Below are 19,893 nucleotides of genomic sequence, written 5' to 3'. Positions count from 1 at the left end.
TTAATTTTTTTTTATTCATAGTTCGAAGACTGCTTTACAGGTTGCTGTGAAGGTCTGAATTTTTACAATTTTGCTTCTAGAGAACTAGACAAAAATCTATAATCATATCGCGAAATGAGTAATCTATATAACATTATTTACAGTTCTTTGCGCTTCAGCTTTCTTGGTTTCCCAGAATCATTCAGTACAAATTGAAATAAATGGTTATGAAGTAAATTATGAATTTTTTTTTTTTTTTTCTTCTGCTAGTTAAGATATTCTTTGCCAATTTTGAAGTAGTGATACTTTATTCTTTATTTTAATACTTTATTCTTCCTTCATTTTCGAAATTATGGATTGTACAACAGTGTTATAACGAACTCTTTATTATTCTGACGTTTCGATCTTCATATCAAGATCATCATCTGGAGCATACACAAATATACAAGACAAGCTGAGTTACATTACAAACCGTAAGCTAGAGAAACAATGATTGATCACATGTTATTCTACTGGCATGACCCCTAGTGAAAAAAATATATATATACTTATAAATTACATCAAGCTAGATTTAATTTAAGATAACATGAATAAACATTTTTTCTTATAGATAATTTTCTTTCAATAACAATGATTTCCTATTTTTAGTATTACAATTGTTATTTTTGATTTAGGATCCTGGATTTACTACAGTCCTGTTTATAGTTCTTAGAGAGGAAGGTTCCGTGGGTCGAATGGGATTTTTAGACCTTCATTATTGTTCAGATTGGGGTGGTTGATAATGCATCTCACAGGCTTCTTTAAATTTGCGTACAATGTTTTGGTGTGATGTAGACAACTAGTGCTTTTCCAGTCAGTTTTATATAAGGTGTTCAGGGCATGATCAGAAAGGCCAGCTTCACCATAGTTATTATATTTAATGTGTCATTTATGTTCTTTTTGTCTGATAGGAATTGTGTGTCCTGTTTCTCCTATATATGGTATGTTACAGGTGCAATGAATACGGTATACTTCAGGGTGGGCCAGCGAGGGAAGTGGGTCTTTGGATGAGTTGAGTAAGCGTTTTGCAAGGGGTTTAAAGGTGGCTTTGAGGTTGTATTTTTCTAGTACTCTGTTTATTTTGTCTGATGTCCCTTGAATGTACGGAATGGTAATAGTTTTGTTGTACTCTGGTTTGTCTTTGTTTTTTTATTGAGGTCTTGTAGAAAATTTTGTTAATAGTGTTTTGTCTGTACCCATTTTTTGGAAAGTATTTTGCTGATCACTTTAAATTTGTCTTTCAGTGCCTGTTCACTGGAGCAGATTTTCAGAGCCCTGTTTTTTAGAGTATTGATGACAGCTAGTTTTTGTGTTGGGTGATAGTAGGAGTTTATGTATATATATCGGCCAGTATGTGTCAGTTTTCGGTAAACCGTGAAGGAAAGATTGCCAGAAGGAAGACGTGTGACAAGTGTATCTAGAAACGAAGTGTGTTCTGTTTTTCATTCTCATTTGTGAACTGTATGCATTTGTGTTGTTTGTTTAGGGGGCTAAGGAATGTGTCTAGTGTCTGGCGATCATGGGACCAGATGACGAAAACATTGTCAACGTATATAAGCCAGCCTTTGGGTTTTAAAGGGGAGGAACCTAAAGCAAGTTGCTCAAAATGTTCCAGGTAGAAGTTAGCAATAGGGGGGGGGGGGGTGATAATGGTGAGCCCATAACTGTGCCTTCTTTTTGTAGGTATAAAGCATTTACATGCGCGAAGAGCACCGTAATATCTGGAGGGAATTTGTTCTCTAAAAGAAGGATTGTGCCATCATCATCATCAAATTCCTGACATTTACCCTCAAGGGGTTTACAGGAGGATATGATAGTACTACATGAAAAATTTACATCATTACTAACTTCCTATCAACAATTTTCTGTCAAATCAATCTGTTACCTGTCAAAGCTACAACATTGTCAGATCTTATATTTATATATATCTATCTTCTAAGGCACTTTTTACCATATCAATCCACCTATATCATGGTCTTCCTCCGGGTCTTTTTCCTGCCAACCTGGCAGAGAACACTTGTTTGGCTAATCTTTCCTCGCCCATTCGGTTTAAGTGACTATACCACCTGAGATTAGCTCTCTGCTAATGCATTCCTGGATGCTGACAATGTCAAGTTCTTTCCTAATATCCTCGATTTTAATATGATATTGCAATTGATGCCATCTGTTCATGCCCCTAATCTTTCTCAGGACTCTCATATTTGCAGCCTCTAGTCTTTCGTAAAGTGTTTTACTTCTGACCCACTCTCAGATCCATAAGTTAAAATTGGTTTGAACACTGTCTTGTAAACAGCTAATTTAGTGTTTTGACTAATTTCTCTCTTATTCCATATAAATTTATTCAGTTGACTTCTTACCATACCAACTTTGTTAATTCTTTTATCTATTTCTATATTTAATTTACAATCTTCACTAAAAATCGTGCCTAAGTACCTGAAATGTTTTACTTGTTCTATAGGTTACCCATTCACAATGGAGCTGATATTTCCAATGCTTCTGCCTATTTCCATTATTTTTGTCTTGTTATTGCTGATCTTCATACCATATCTATCACAACAGTTATTCAGTTTAGTCAGGAAATCTTGCAGGCTTGTAGAGGTTTTATTTAGAAGAATAACATCTCCAATTTTGATATCAGATTTAATAACACTTTCCTTCATAATGTGATTATTATAGATAATGAATAACAGAGGGGATAATGTACATCCTTGTCTCACACCACATTTAACATTAAACCATCTATCTGTACTTCCTTCAATTCTAAATGCTGACTTAGAACTCAAATAAAGACTAAGTATTGCTTGATATAATGATCCACTGACACCATACAACAGTATTATTTTGAATAGCATCTCTTGGCACCTTGTCATATGCTTTTTCCATCTACAAAACTTAAATACAGATCTCTGTTATATTCCCATGGCTTTTCGACTATTTGTCGTAAAGTGAATATCTGATCCTGACTGCCTCTATTCAGCCTGAATCCAGCTTGTTCCTCACCAAGCTTTTCTTCCACAATCCTTCTCAATCGTTTCTCAAGTATACTGGCATAAATCTTACCAAGATCACTCAGTAGGGAAATACCTCTGTAATTCTCGCAATCAGTTTTATTTCCCTTTTTATATATGGGTACTATGAAAGCTCTACTCCAATCATCGGGAATTCGTCCCTCTGTCCAGGCTTTCTGAACTATGCAGTGCAGCCACTGTAAGACTCTTATACCACCATACTTCAGCATTTCTGGTCGAATATCATCTACTCCTGCTGCCTTTCCACATTTCAAGCCTTTGATGGCTTTTTCTACTTCAAGTATGGATATGTATTCCTGACTGCATGCCTGGTCAGTGTTTTTTACCACTGTGCTGTCATCACTGCTTGTTTCATTTAGCAGTTTTTCAAAGTAATTGCTCCCTACTTCAAGGATATCTTTTTCTCCAGTTTTCATATCATCTTTGTCATTCTCTAATTCCTTTTACAGCACTCTTTCCTTCATTTCTGAGCTTCTTCAACAACCTCCAGAATATCTTCCCACCATCTTGATATTTATTTTCTATATTCTTGGCAAAGTCCTCCCATGACTTTTGTTTAGCTAGTTTTACACAGTGTTTAGCATTCTTGCATTTGTCTCTATATTCTCTAAGAGCACAAGCTGACTTATTTGACAGGAACTTTTGATATGCTTTCTTCTTTTCCTTTACTGCCTCTTTAACTTCCTGTGTCCACCAGGGAGTTCTGATTTTTTTATCCTTGCAGACAACCTCACCACATGCCTCTCTGGCTGAATCAATCAGGGTTTTCTTCAAGGTTTGGTTCCTGTTCTCAAACTCTTTCATTTTTTCTTCAATAATCTTTGTGTATTTTAGTCTACAGTTCACATCTGAGTGCTGCTCAACTTTTATTTGTTTTAAACCTTTCTTATATTTCCTCTTTTCAATATGAAATTCAATTTTATCCTGCACAAGACTAAATAGTGATCACTTCCAATTTCAAATCCTCTGTACACTCTGGTGTCCTGCACCAGGTAGACAATATCAGTATCAACAATAACATAGTCAATGAGACTTTTCTTATTCCTAGCCTCTTCTCTCCATGTGAATTTGTGCAAAATTTTATGTTGGAACATGGCGTTAGTAATAACCAGTCCATGTCCTGAGCAGAAATCCAATAGATATCTTTTCAACAAATTTTCCCAAAATGTTTTTGTATGTCTCAGAATCATTTCCTACTCTGCTATTTAGATCCCCGACAAGGACCAATTTTTCATTGTGTCAGTGGCTTTTTCTAAAGCCTCAAAAAATTCCTCCACTTCTGCCTTAGTAGAACCTTCTGTGGGACCATAGGCACAAATAAGTCTCATTGTCCACTTCCCCATTCTCATATTTGCCCGCATTACTCTACTTGAGACTGCCTGCCATTCAAGAAGATTAGCCTCATATTTTGTGTTCAATATATGGCTTCCCCTTCTTTTCCTTGATGGTCATTGTCTGAATATAATATTTTGTATTTATTGCTCAGAACGATCTCGCCAGTTTTGTCTTTTTTTTTTGTTTCAGTCATCCCTATTATGTTGATCTGGTACTTATCTAATTCCTCAGCTAGCTCCATTTCTTTGCCATTCAGGCTTTTTATGTTGATAGTACCGATCTTGAATTCTGGTGATATTGAGTTGGGGTGTGTTTTAGGGTTTGTTCCAGTGTCTGACCATTTGCTTTTTTTGCCATGTTGTTTTCGTGCTGGAGAAAACGACAGGGGCCTTGTTTAACCAGGCGATGCCCCAGCCGACATGAAATTTTGTCATGTTGTACCATCATTTTGTATTTTGGTTTAAGCCAATAAGAATATAATTTGGTCGGCTAAATCAGAAATTGCTAGCCCATCATCGTTCGTTCATTGTCCAAGTAGATACCAAACGGGTGCACCATGAGAAGGTGAGGATTGGACATTAGGTCAGAAGCCCTGGTCAGTTCTCCACATTCCTTTAAAGGCTATGTGGAGGTCTCCTCTCAGTTATACAGCTTTGATCTTTAAGTACCCCATTATTGTTTTGTTATGATTTAAAATGTTGGCGGTTTCTAAACGTATTTTTTCTGCTATATTATTTGGGACGAATCTTACAATACTACAAATTCAAGTTGTTTATCGATCTGGGTGTTACAGCATAATTTAAACCTTTGTTTGGTATCGAGATTTCGTCTTTGTTTAAAGCATGGGTGGATAGGTTGACGATGTTATTACTGTAACCTGTAGGTGATTGGTGGCTCCTGTTGTTACTTGCTTCTGATTGGTTGTTAATGTTCACTGTCGAGAAATTTGAATATGGTGGCTTGTTCTGTCGATCTTTTAGTCTTTGGAATTTGGAAATTATATTTTCTTTCTTCGTTTGGAGGATGTGGTTCGCTGTGTTCCATAATCTTTTCCAGGATCATCCAGATATCTGCATTTATGTAGCTTGAAAGTTCCATTTTTTTTCCTTTTGTAGGTGGTTTTGTGTAGCAGCTAAGTTCTTTCTGGTGGCTTGAATCTGTTCTCTTAGTAGTGCTTTTTCCATGCGGAGGTATATTCGTTGCACCTTTGTTCAGGTGAATTTTCTCTTTAGTCTGATGCAATTTGGAATGATATTGCTGTCTCTAGTTTTAAAAAAGCCAGTCCATTGATCAAATTAGAAACATGAATCTTCAGCTTACCGTATTGATTGCATCACTTGTGGGTTGAATCTCCATGAATTATCATAATCCTTTATTTTTACACGGTTATCAGCATTGATTTTCGAAATTATGGATTTTACAATCGTGTTATAACTAACTCTTTTTATTATTATATTATATATTATATTATAAATATATTATATTTTCATTTTTATAACTATTTTTTTTTTTCACTAGAGGTCATGCCACTAGAATAACATGTGATCAAATCATTGTTTTTCTAGTTTGTACTCAGCTTGTCTTGTATATTTGTTTATGCTCCAGATGATGATCTTGATATGAAGATCGAAACATCGGGATAATAAAAAGAGTTAGTTATAACACGGTTGTAAAATCCATAATTTTGAAAACGAATGCTGTTCACCGTGTAACACTAAAAGAAAGGATACTTTATTCTTGTTAAAATGCTCCAAGCACTGTTCAGAGATTTTCATGCGAGAGCATTTTTGATCTGCTGTGAGCAAACCCGGCATCCATCTTGTGCAAAGTGTTTTCATTTGCAATTCTTCATGCAAAATATATCCTACACGTTCTTTTGAAATGCCTATAGTCTCAGCAATTTCACTCCCTTTGACTCGCCGGTCATCCAATACCGTATCGTGCACTCGATCAATGATTTCTGGTGTTGTTGTTACACTTTTTGGATGTCCTTCGCGTGGATCATCTTTAAGTCTGGTAGGGCCATGTTTAAACTCAGCTGCCCATTTCTTAATTGTCAAAAAGAAAGAAGAGTGCCAATAAGCTTTTATCAACTTCGAATGAATTTCTTTTGGCGTTAAACCTTCTTTTACAAAGAATTTAACTGCACAATACTCAATTTTATCAATTTCATGGCATACAGACAACACTTTTGCTTCAGACAGCTGTATAAAACAAACTACTTGATAGAATGACTTGCAATTTCACATGGATGCTTATGACAGCTGTACCAACTTAGAAAAAAATTCTTGCTGATAGTGTTGCCATCTATGGTCGAGGCTGAGAACTTTTCAGACCATCCTTGTAATAATATTTTGTTTTTCAACTATGAGGTCATTTGAAATACTGAAAATTAATTTGTGATGTTTTAAAATTAGCCTTAAAATAAAAATGTAATATAATACAATTTAACATAATCTTGTTCAGGTAAGTTGAAAGATTTATTCATAAACAACAACAGTGTACCAAAATCTGTAAGCATAACAACGTGACATGCATATTTCCATATATCGGAAGTGCAAGAAAAAAACAAAGTAATCTTCAAACCATATATATTTCAATAAATGTTGCTTGATAGCACCTTTTTTTCAGAATGTTTTTAAAATAATTTTTAACACAGACTTGGAAATTGACATGAAATAATTTCCACGATATTTACTTTAACATCTTACAACATGAATCTTGGAAACAACTGACATGTTTCCTTGGAATTTCCTAATACAGGAAATTCCGGCTAAAACAGTTCACTCTTCAAGTCAAGAAGTCATAAATGTTCCACTACACTTAAGGTAATGTCATTCTTATAATTTCTGATGTTCAGTTGACGAAAAGTTTCAAAAACAACCGATAACAACATAAATAAAATTTCGTTCGAAATCTCAATGAAAAAGAAAATATGACATATTTTTCTTATTCTTATTTGGTACTCTCTTGTAGTAGAAGGAAGAAATCACTGCATGTTTGAAAAATACATTTACTGCTAGTTTAGATAGGTGTTTTTAAACTAACTATACTTTTATTGGTATTTTACACAAAATGTATGACTATGTTCCTCATGTGAATTTATGTTTGTAACAATTATCTGAAATATCTGCAGGTTATTTAAGTGGGTACCCCCCCCTTCCCATAAAAAATGTTGAACGCTTATGCAGAACATGCTAATTTTACAATCAAATCCTTCTTTGTTTCCAAGAAAACTGTATCAGTTTATTAATTTTCGATAATAAAAGTGAAACTGATATTACTAATTAAGAAGTAATTATTTAAACATAAAAACTGTATCAGCATGTAAAAGAAATATCTATTTCTGTTTAGGATGTCTGCTAACCAATCAACTGAAAACAAAAGACATTGCTGATGCATTCTGCACTACTGCCTTGATGCTCTTTAGTGTGACTTCTGGGGAAGTGTTCTTTCTTGTCTTTCCTTTGGCAATAGCTTTGAGAATCTAAGCTTTTAGCCTTTTCCTTCAGCTGAGAGGATTATTATCTAATATTTCTAAGACTTAAGCTATTTCAGCAATAACAACTAAGCTTGAATAATGCTATTAAACTTTGTGTGTTCTGAGAATAAGAAATGCCTGTTTCAACAGATACAGTATTATTGCTTTATTTCTTTTGTCAAATCAGTAAAATGAAGTAAGAGATTTTGTATACTGTCTGATATTTATAATTCATTTCCACGAGTGGAGATGGAAAGGGAAGGGTGGATACAAATGTAACTCTTCTTAATGAGCCTAAATTTTGAATCAGTCTACATCTGATATTTTTCATCTATTTTAATCATATCTACAGTGGGTAAGCATTGGCTATTATAGGAATGTACCTTATTGCCCAAAAACAGAGAAAAAAAGTCTGTCTTGTAATTTTAAGCAAAAGGCAAACATGGTCATACTGAAATATCATTAGATACAGATTTTTGATATTAAAATATCTCACAATTAGAAATTGAGTAATTAATGCGATTTAAATTTCTAAAACTGACGTGATTTTGCAAGGAAAGAAAACAAATGTTCGTATTTATTTCAATAGATGTTAATTTTAAAAAAAAATATAAACATTTAACATAATGATTTTCAATGCAAGCATTTGACAATTGCATGAAAATAATTTCTGCACTGTTGTCATTAAAATGAAAGAACATAAATTGTCTTGTTCTATTGCACCTGATTCGAAAAATAATAGGCAGCAAATTGGCAAATAAATTCTTTGAAAAGGGATGATTATTTTCACACATGTGAAATTTGTTTTCATCTTTAGGAACAGACAGTAAAATAAATTATTCCACAAAAATTTCAAATATTGAAACCCAGTGAAGAAATTCCAAGTATACTTCAAGTCAAGTGACATAAAGATCATCGTTAAGGGAACGGGAGAGGTGGGTAATTACATGATTAAAGGCAGAATGCTAATAATGTTTTGATCCATAAAAAATCCTAAGGTGAGCATTTCATCCACCTTGGCTGGATGAAATACAATTATACATGTCTGAGAGGAAGTGTGCTTTGCATTATTGGATGTTAAGGAAAGTGATGTGAAATCAGTAGCTTCTATATACAAGTAGTCCAGTCATGAAGATACTTCACATGCAAACTTTCTTTGCTTACTATTGGATAAAGGATTAATCCTTTATCCAAGGTTTTTTAGTAGTGGTGGTGGAAGATCCATTATGTCAGTAACATGCAGTAATAGTTCACATAATTCTAGGTGGCAGCATTGCTGGCTGAGTTTTTGAATACAAAATACTTACAGAAGCAGAGAGTCATGAAATATTGACTTCAGGACCAGAATAAAATTGAAGGAACTTGCACCAAGTTTCATTTGCCCTATTCTAAGAGAAGCACCATCTTAAAGAATCCACAAAAAGTAGAATTCATGAAGTTGAATCATGAATTCATACCATATTTACAGTAATGTAGCTCATGTTGCTGAGCCTAGGAAATTTGGGTTGATTTACGATGCTTTTCCACGAATCAGATCATTAAAGTGGGCTCTACTGTACACTGTCTAGGTGAAGACATTCACATCACCTATGTTGCAGATTCGAGGGAAGAAGGGGGAGAGAGAGAGAGAGAGTAAAGATTTATTTCTGATTTTATTCTTGTTTATTTTACAGTTATGCTGGGCAATTGGTTCAATTAGTGGTGCTATGCATGAAGAAGATGAAAAAAGATTTCTAGTCACTGTAATTAAGGTAGGTCTTTTTGTATTTTAATGCTTTATATTTAAAAATTTTTTAAAGTTGAGTGGTAATATTCACATACTTGTGAAACTTGAGTTAATGGAAAAACAATTGCAGAAAGCTAAGTTAGAAATAGGATTCTTTCTCTTTAATTTCGGTGTAATTAAGAAACAGGAATCTTTTCTGTTTAGGTAAAACAAACTGCAAATTATACCAGAATGCAGGATGGGAGTAACAGGGAGACAGAATTACTTGCAAAATGATATAATGTAATTGTCATTTTACAATATGCACTATTCAGCATCCCACTGTTTACTTATATCTTCGGCTGTTTACCCATATCATGTTGGAGGCTTAACCACCTTACCGGCCATTATGGATCAAATACGCATCGTCATACGCTTCGTATCCATCATATATTTCAATGTAATATCAATGGTATTACAATTTTAATATGCACTTCGCATCCATGATAACCTTGACGTCTATAGGCATCTTGGCCGGTAGCATGGTTAATGGATTGTATACAGCACTCAGAAAGGATTAAAACAGAATTTAATACTTCCTATATTTCGTCTTAGTCACTGAGACATCTTCAGGGATTACAAAAAAACTAATGTAACATGTACAGAAATGACACACAATACTAAGCCCAACCATGTGGGTGGCACTAAAGTCCTAACTAGGTGGAGGGCCCTCTAAGGGAGGTTGTAGGTGGCCTGGAATGTAAGGTGGGATCTCTGGTGATGTGTTTCCCAAATCTTAGGAAGCTTAATGCAACCATATTTATTAAGATTTGGTTGATTTCTGAGAGCTGATTCTAAGAATAGTTTCTCTTTTTTGAATTTGCTGTGGTGGAGCATGGGTTTTTTTCCATGAGATCCTGTGGATTGTATCCAAGACATGGTCAGCAAGGCCTGACTGACCATAGTTGTGGTTGCAGATGTATAGCTGGTGTTCCTTCAGGTGGATGGTTGCTGATCTGCTTGTCTGTCCAAAGTACGCCAGCTTACAGGAACTTTATAAACTCCAGGTAATGAGAGAGGAGGGAGCTGATCTTTTGTTGAACAGATAAGGGTAGAAAGTTTGCAGTGGGGCTTAAATGCTTTGTGTAGGTTGTACTTTTTTAAAATCTTGGCTATTTATTCAGATGTGCCACGGATGTAGGGTATGGTGATGGCATTTAATACTTCCAGAAGAGAAGACTTGGGGAGTAGGGGGAGCTGATTATTTTTTTTAATACTGTGATCGCTGTAGCCATTGGAGAGGAAAGTGTTGTGTATATGGTGGTCAAGCTCAATTGTAAGGGCGGCTCCACTGGAACAAAGCTTGTGGGCTCTCTTGGTAAGAGTTTTAATAATGCCATATTGTTTAGCAGGGTGGTGGTTTCTGTTCCACCCACCCACCCCCACCCCCCGCATATACGGTTTACCAAAAATCCAGAAACCTAATTCCCCACTAATGCACATTGCTACAAACTATCAAAACAGCTGGCCAACTCTGACCCCCCCCCCCCCCTCACTAGACTTTCCACATCCTATATAAAAAACTACCCATTTTAAAACCCTCTTAGAAAATTTAACCTTAAATAACACAGACATATTGGTAAGCTTTGACATCTTCTCATTGTTTACCAATATTCCCTTAACTGATACCTTAACACTCTTAGAAAACGTTTTTCCTTCTGACATCAATTCTGGTTATTTTTCTTGGAAGAACAAAATCTACAAGCAGACAGAGGGAGCTGCCATGGTTTCCCCCCTCTCATCCCCCCTTGCCAATTTTTATATGGAAGATTTTGAAAAATGAGCCATAGACTCAGCCCCTCTCAAACCTTCTATCTGGCTAAGATATGTTGATGATGTGTTCTCTATTTGGCCTCATGGCCCAGACACATTAGACTCCTTCCTCAGTCACCTCAACAGCTTACATCCAAGAATCCAGTTTACGATGGAAAAGGAAAAGAACAATTGTTTACCCTTCCTAGACACCTTAGTTACATGCCTTCCCAGCGGTACACTCTGCTTCACTGTTTATAGAAAACACAGGCAGATACATTCACAAACTCTCTCACCACCACCCTGCTCAACAATATGGCATTATTAAAACTCTTATCAAGAGGAGCCCGCAATCTTTGTTCCCGTGGAACCACCCTTGCAACTGAGCTTGACCGCATAAACAACACTTTCTTCTCCAATGGCTACAGTGATCACAGTATTAACCCCCCCCCCCCCATTCCACGGTCTTCTCTTCAGAAAGTGTTTAGAAATGCCACCGCCATACTCTACATCTGTGGCACATACGAAAGAAAAAATAGCCAAGATTTTAAAAAAGTACAACCTACACACATCATTGAAGCCCCACTGCAAACTTGCTACCTTTATCCATTCTACAAAAGATCAGCTCCCTCCTCTCATTGCCTGGAGTCTATAAAGTTCCTGTAAGCTGGTGTATTTTGGACAGACAGGCAGATCGGCAACCATCCACCTGGAGGAACACCAGTTAGGCCTTGCTGACCATGTCTTGGATACAACCCACAGTATCTCTTGGGAAAAAACCACTATGCTCCACCACAGCAAATTCAAAAAGAGAGACTATTCTTAGAATTCAGCAACAGTTCTCAGAAATCAACCAAATCTTAATAAATACAGTTGCATTAAGCTTCCTAAGATTTGGGAAACACTTTTCACCAGAGGTCCTCCCACCTTACATTCCAGGCCACCTACAATTGCCTTTAGAAGGTGCTCCACTTAGTTAGGACTTTAGTGTCGCCCACGTGGTTGGGCTTAGTATTGTGTGTCATTTGTGTACATGTTACATAAGTTTTTTTGTAATTCCTGAAGATTTCTCAGTGACTGGAAGTATTAAATTCTGTTTTAATCCTTTCTGAGTGCTGTATAAACCCATTAAGCCTCCAGCATGATGTCCTCGCAGCACTTAAACCTCTACACACGGTGTTTACCCATAATTGGTCAGGTGAGATGTATTGCTTGTACTATTAAATGTGACAAAAACTCCATAAACGTCCACTGCCCCTATGTAATCTGAGAGAGTTGGAAGCCCCACAAAATGAAAATTAGGTCAAGATCCCATTATTTAAGACATTAGTGACATTTTTAGACATAGGAGGGGATGTGGAGATAGAAATATGTGAATTAAAGCTGAATTATCAAGAATGGAGTATAAAATATAATGAAAAAAGATTAGAGGTGGGAGTTTCTGGGCTCAAACCCAGTAACTCCCACCTCTAATCTTTTTCATTATATTTTATACTCCATTCTTGATAATTCAGCTTTAATTCACATATGTTCGATTTTCTGCATTTTTAGTTCCCACATATTTCTATCTCCACATCCCCTCCTATGTCTAAAAATGTTACTAATGTCTTAAATAAATTGGAGTAAAAAAGCAAAATAGCCATAAATATTAATATCAATTTTAGAGAAATAACATGGAAAATTTCCATGTTACTCCTCTTAGGAAAGAGGAATAACTAACAGTAAGAAGATTTAACACTAATTGCTTAAAAAAAAAAAAAAAAAAAAAAACGAGTTAAACAGCTACTACTACTTTCATCTGACCCTCAGGTGTCTATTACAATGGAGATCATCATAAAGCAAAGCAAGAATTAAGGAGTGTAATAAGAGCAGCATCTATAGCTCAGTGGCGGAAGTGGTGTGTGCATCCACATTACTAGGCCACCTGAAGAAAGAGCACTCTAAATTCGATTCTAGTTACTGACTAGAACTTTTTTTTTTTTTAAACTGGTTCCCAAGTTAATTGATCTTGGGCATGGGTTTTGTTTTCTCCCAGAAACTCAAGAAAATCGACCATAGGACTTGCACTATTTCAGACAGTAAATTGTGTTAGAAACACAAGATAGAGGCACGTGTCAGCCACCTCCCTTCCATGGATGTTGTATATATAATTAATGTTAGTTTTGGGCCATCTATCTTTAAATGGCTACTGGTGGAGATTGAACTGCTCCCTCAGTCTCCAAAAATTAGACATGGCTCAAATGACCTCGCCTTCCCCTTCTCAAAGAATAAAAGATGTTAGCGAATTTAATTTTTTTATTTGAGAAGTGATCAGAGACAATAAATGGTGATAACCCAAACAGCCAACAAGGCTTTTGTATTCCAATGTAAATGCATTACTAACTGGAATAAAAATCTGAAATAATTTTTACTCTTAGACTGATTTACTCTCTTTTCAAAAGTTGCATTTTCAAGGATTCAAATAACTATCATATTAGCTAAAAACACTATCTGAATGAAAAGCGATAATCTAATAAACATACCCATAGTGAACAGTTAAGTATGACAATCTTGAATATAGGAATGAAAATGTAACATTGTAATAAAAGGAAAATTGTTAACCTTAGATTCTGTGACCTGTGTGACTTTCAGGAGCCATTTTTCATAATTTTCATAAGTTTGAGTTCCTTTATTTGAATTTTCCAATGTTTATTTCATAATGAGGATGGCTTGCAATACACAAACTGAAATATCTGAATGCTAATTTAATTTTATTAAAATATCTTTATTGTACATCTTCATTTCAAATTTAAAACTACAATAAAAACACTATAACAAAATGATCTGCTATAATGTACAGAAACGATTGCCGGCAAAGGTTGGTCGATTGGTAGAGCCTCTGCTACTAATGGCTCAGTTAAGTAAGTTTGAGCGCGGTTAGTAGTTGGAAGGGGGCCAATCGTTCGATGCTGTCGGCACACTCTCCCTCGATGAGTCTTTGGACTCCCTGGAGGTGTCAAAATAATAATAATAATAATAATAATAAAGTTCCAGCTTAAGTTATATATCATCCGTGCTACTTTAACTTCAATATTAAAATCAGAAAAAGTTATAAACGTTTATCATACCAAACAGAATTTCCTAGCAAATGAAGTAGCAATTGGTACAAAGATAATTACAGGAAATAGGGCAAAGGTAAAATTTCCAACAATACGACAAAAGAATCTATCCCCCCCTCTCTCTGCCCGGGGGGGGAAGCTTGCCTGATGAATTTATAAATAAGCATTGTATTTGTAGCAGAAAGTTAAACCTTTGAAGGACATTCACATGGATCCTTTAGGAAAGCATTCATAAAATAGAGTCATTATATAAAATGGTTCTCAAACATTGCATCTCCAGTTAATATGGTAATGCTCACTACTTGATTAACATAACCTGGTTTCAGGATTAATGGATTAAAAAGCTGATCTTTTAGACACCTGGTATTTTAAGTGGTGTGGTTGTGGAAGTTTTGGAGATTTCAGGTGGTTATAGATCTTGTTGATTGATAGAAGGCGATCTTTAACGTTTCTTGGCAAAGCAACCATGCTACTTTATAAATATTTTATAAAAAAAATAGTCATCATCTGTTTCTTATGTGATAGGGCCTATAGAATATCCACCAATGTAGGAACCAAGAGCTACAATACTTTAGTTCAGTCATTAAAAAAAAAAAAAAAATTACTTCCCAAACTGTCAGATGAAAAAGATAACCTAGCCTTCAGAGCAGTGATTCTCTTATGTATATATATATATATATATAGTCACTCGTCACTCACAGATAAAATAGAAGGTTGCTTTGCCAACAAAACTTAAAGGTTGCAATATACCCAATCAACAAGATCTCTAATTGCCTGAAACCTACTAAACCTCCACATCTGCAACTGAAAAATCAGGTGTCGTGTTTCTCAAACTTCAGATATCCATGTACCCCTCCCAAATTTTCATTATTAGCAAGTATCCCCTTATCAAAATAAATAAAAAGTATATTTTGTTGTAAATGTCTATTTTATTTGAATTTAGATGTGCATATATACAAAAAATATTCTTTATTTTTAGTAGAACAAAATTGATTCATATAATTACTTTATCAGCCGCTATCGTAAGCTCTTCACGTTGTTGCAGGCTGGCAATGTACATTCATATATGAAGATTCACAAGTGATCGCCTGTGAATTTGCAAACTATTCAAATGAAGCAGTTATATTTGAGTAGGAGAATTCATACATAATATATAATTTATTGAGAAATGTATACCTTTAAAATAATTATTTTTTCCTCATAATGATTCCATGTGTTAATCATGCACAGCTGAAAATTGCCACATACCCCGGGGATATGCATACCACATGTTGAGAAACACTGGTCTTCATGATCAGAACACATTCATATCTACCAGTAGTATACAACAACCCACTAACCAGCAGTGAGCATCATTTCCATTGTTTAATCTTGTTCATATATTTTCACTAATTAACTGTTATTACTTGTTTTTTAGTTTAGTCTATTCATATGATTGTAAGATATTTACTATTTAGCAATATCAGATTATTTTATACTATTTTTTTTTTAGCATCACCTGATTTTGATGAAAGAAATAAATACAAAGGAAAGGATAACTTTCGGTTTTATTATTTATCATGTATGGAAACATATTCTAAATATATAGCAAAAAAAAAAAAAAAAAGGCATTATTTATTGTAATTAGGAATAGACAATCCTAAATTTTATATAGGAAATCTTTGTATAGTTTGTAAAAAGGTCCCACCTCTTACTTATATATTTATATATGTAACATTACCTTGAGAGAAGAAAATGTTTAAATTTTTGATGAGACTTTCATCTCACTGCCATGTTGCTTACCACATAAAACAGTAGCGTGCTTGCACAAAGATTGTACTTCCAAAGAGAAAGTTGGATTAGTGAGGGAGAGAGTATAATAGAACAGCTGTGGCATTGAAGTGGGCTTGAATTGAGAAGGAAAAAAAAATTGTCTCCATGGTAATGTGTTCTGGATTATGTTAAAAAAAAAAAATTTTTTTTTAAATAAATAACATAAAGAAAATAAAGCAAATTGACTACTATTGCCAGCCACACACAGCACTTGGCACATCTCACTTTTTCAAAATATCATGCATGTCAGCATTCCCAGTGGGGTATATGAATGATTTCAAATAAAAATCCACAGTATTTTAATCACATGACCAAGGAAACCATGTAAATGGTCCAGCTTGACCAGTCCATCTTTCAGGAGGCCTTTGAAGAAGATACAAGCTCAACATGGTGGAACTCTGTCATTGCATTGAGAACATTTACCCTTGACAAGTGAACATTGTCAATCATCATGAAGAATGTTTTTCTACCAACTTTAAAAAGGAGTCGTATGTTTGCCAAAATATGGTGAACTACTCATATCATCAAGAATACCTACCCACACTTGAAGGAGAAATTGCTGATGGCCTGGCTGAATATCTGCATATGGATTTTGATTCGTCCACATATTACTGTTGTGATAATTGAAAGTACCATAGTGAACATTGCTTTGTTTGGAAAAGCACTTGAGAAAAATCATTCATCCTATGTGTGCTGTTGTAGAAACATCTGACAGAATACCAACCATCTGATAAAATTGCTCAATCCCACTGCAAATGGTACAGATACAGTGTACTTTATTGAAGGTGCCATTCTCCACTGCAATCCTCCGTGTTCTAGTGTGTGAAATCAGTACACAATGCAGCATGTTTTTCTCATCTGCTAACATTATGATTTCTTATCTCTCCCTTCATTTCTGATGTAGAATCTGTGCCATAATCACAAAGGCATGATAATAGGAGTGAATATTTCCAGAGCATGGAATTCAGTAACCACAGAAATCTTCTTGGTAGAGCTGGTATGCTTCATGTGCATTTCTTCTGACTTGTCTGTAATAAAAGTACATATCAGCCAATTCAGTAAACATGAGCTCAATCTCTGTTGTGAAATACTGTGACTTAGAAACACCAAATCAAATAGCAGTTTCTACTTGCTTCTTTGAGTGAACCTATTACATTAAATACAACATCAATCACTCTTGCATATGAATCTATTTTTTTTTTTACAATCACCATTCATGGAATTCCACCTAATCTGTTGTGCATGTTGTCAATGTTTGTGTTTGTCAATGTTAAGACTTCAGTGAAGTCTTAACATTGACAAACACAAACATTGAAGTCTTAGTATCCACTAGTGCCAGACGTATCCTGTCTGGAGCGTAGTCTAACCAAGTGCGAAAAAACTTCCAACAATATTTTGGTTTTTTTTATCATGTTTACACTTAATAGTCATTTTCTGTATGTGTGTGTCTTTGCATCTGTAACTTCAAGGTATATCATACCCAAGTTCCAGCATTTTAAATTACAGGAATTTAAATCTTGTCTCTTACATTTCAAATTTTTGTTTCCACATTTACTTGATTACCAATGCATTTATTGTAAGATTTTTTATGGTTTCTTGTGCTACAAGCATACTGGTTTGAAATGTTGCACATATCAGTAGGGTAATAAGTTATTAGTTTTCTTCTTCTTGGGGTGTTATGATTCAGCAACATTAAATGATTATTAATTAAATTAAGGGGATATTAGATCCCACATTGTTTCAAAACCGAATAAGAAACTCAAAGATTGGAATCAGAGAGTTTCATGCTGTTATATCTGCAGTTATTCGTCTGCTGTGTTATTGTTATGTCCTTACTTTCATATAATGTATTTCGTAAGTCGTAAGTTCAATCCTATTATACATTAATTTACTGTCTCTAGAATCTGTCCTTTTGCTTACTCAAAACTGTGTACAATCAAAGTCCTACCGGCTACTCTATTTTTATGTCGCTATCTCTCTATATTATATCTTATTCTAACTCTATAATAACTCTCCTTCTAATCTATTGTTGTGCTCCTAAAATACTAATTCAGATTTATTTCCTCTTCGGATATTGGCAAAATTTATATTTCGCTGCGCCAGCCAATATCCTATAACAGAAGGGAAATAATTCAAAACTTAAAAGGATACACACAATAATTTATCTCACACTAGCGCTGTGCAGATTCAGTTAGCAGTCGTAGACTGAATCTCACTTAAACAATTATATCTAAATTCCTTCCCACCAAAAAGGTTCAATTTCATAAGTGGTGGTTTGAATTCGTAATCAGGCATAACTCGGGTATAAGGTACAAAGCATGTTTATTGGAAAAACATAAAACATTTTACAGTTATTTAAGTTTAAATACTCAATGGATCAAAATTCACTCTAAGTTAAGGGTTATACTAAATCACAATGAATCAGAGCAAATTAAGTCCTTCAATTATGAAAGGATTAGGTTTAATCATAATACAACTACTATATAACTACTTTCACATGTTACTCACAGAATACTTATTGAACACTTTCATTTTTAATCAAGTCTAGTCATTCACAAATTACTGCCTATTTAACAACTCCTCTTTGTTCCATAATGGCTTAATTAATTCAATCAAATTCTCACTAAAAGTTCTCTACTAGTATCCTTTAGTTACAATGCACACAAATTTCTTGTTCTTCTAAACGAATTTTAACATAGAACGAAAACTCTTACATTACCAGATCTTCTCAGATTTCATGCCGCCATCTCATGTAGGTCTGGATTACCTTACTGCATATTCTTTGGCTGTCTTTGCGCCTGGCGATGTACTACGCTTTTTCTTCTAATCGTTTCCGACTGCTGCGTGCTGTCTATCGCTCCGCAGGAAAATTTCTTTAATGGGACATTCTGCTAAGGCTCGATTCCACATAGGCCGTCATATCGCGATCAGTTCCGCTTAAAAATCTTCAAGCATTCTCAAGAAAAGAACCTGCTGTCCGTCATTACCGTAGCCGACCCACCGCTCTCTCACGAATCCTCTGACAAACTCCCCCTAAAACTCGAATCCGGCACTCGAAGATCAAAAGGGCCCGTAAAACGGCGTGCATCGTCCTTTATTCACCCTATTCGGGCCGGCGCCCTCCATTCAACGCGGTTTTCACCCATGAACCCCATCGTTCATGCCCCTTGGGTGATCCTACACTCTCGCTAACCTGTCCGGTTACATTATTCTAGGAAGGTGCTTTGACGTCATGTTTCCGCGTAGGTATAGCCTCCATCGCTACGCTCGACTCATACCCATTATATGCGATTATTCCGGATTACTATTATAAACTTTTCTCAGAATTTCGCAAGGTACTAGACAGCTTGCTTGGGAATTACAAATAACCTAACAATAACTCTTAGTATATGGCACACATGGACTACAATTATTACAAAACATAAAACAACACTTTATAATTATTAGCCAATGTGCAGATATCTCCATAATAAGTAGTAGTTTGTCATGTTAAATCCTGAATAAAGAATTTACTTGTAAAGCTCTGCATTCAGGATCTAATAATGCCGAATATAGTATAAAAAACTATAAAAGTATCGGCGAATACTAGCGTGAGCTGAATGC

The 19,893-nt window shown here is 35.1% G+C and overlaps 1 protein-coding gene across 1 annotated transcript in view; it reads left to right on the top strand.

Annotated features, from left to right (window-relative positions):
• LOC150102567 (exportin-1-like) overlaps positions 1-19,893 on the top strand; it is a 448,940-nt gene that overhangs the window by 257,892 nt on the left and 171,155 nt on the right. Inside the window, exon 16 of the mRNA XM_090399503.1 lies at positions 9,537-9,614. Coding sequence (XP_090255629.1) covers positions 9,537-9,614 — 78 coding nt within the window. The remainder of the gene's footprint in view (positions 1-9,536; positions 9,615-19,893) is intronic.

This window comes from Typopeltis vanoorti, chromosome 10, assembly GCF_054136105.1.
Source record: "Typopeltis vanoorti isolate ZY-2024b chromosome 10, IOZ_Tvanoo_1.0, whole genome shotgun sequence".
Lineage (NCBI taxonomy): Eukaryota > Metazoa > Arthropoda > Arachnida > Uropygi > Thelyphonidae > Typopeltis > Typopeltis vanoorti.
The sequence above is the reverse complement of the archived record's forward strand: the minus strand, read 5'-3'. Positions and strand labels throughout refer to the sequence as shown.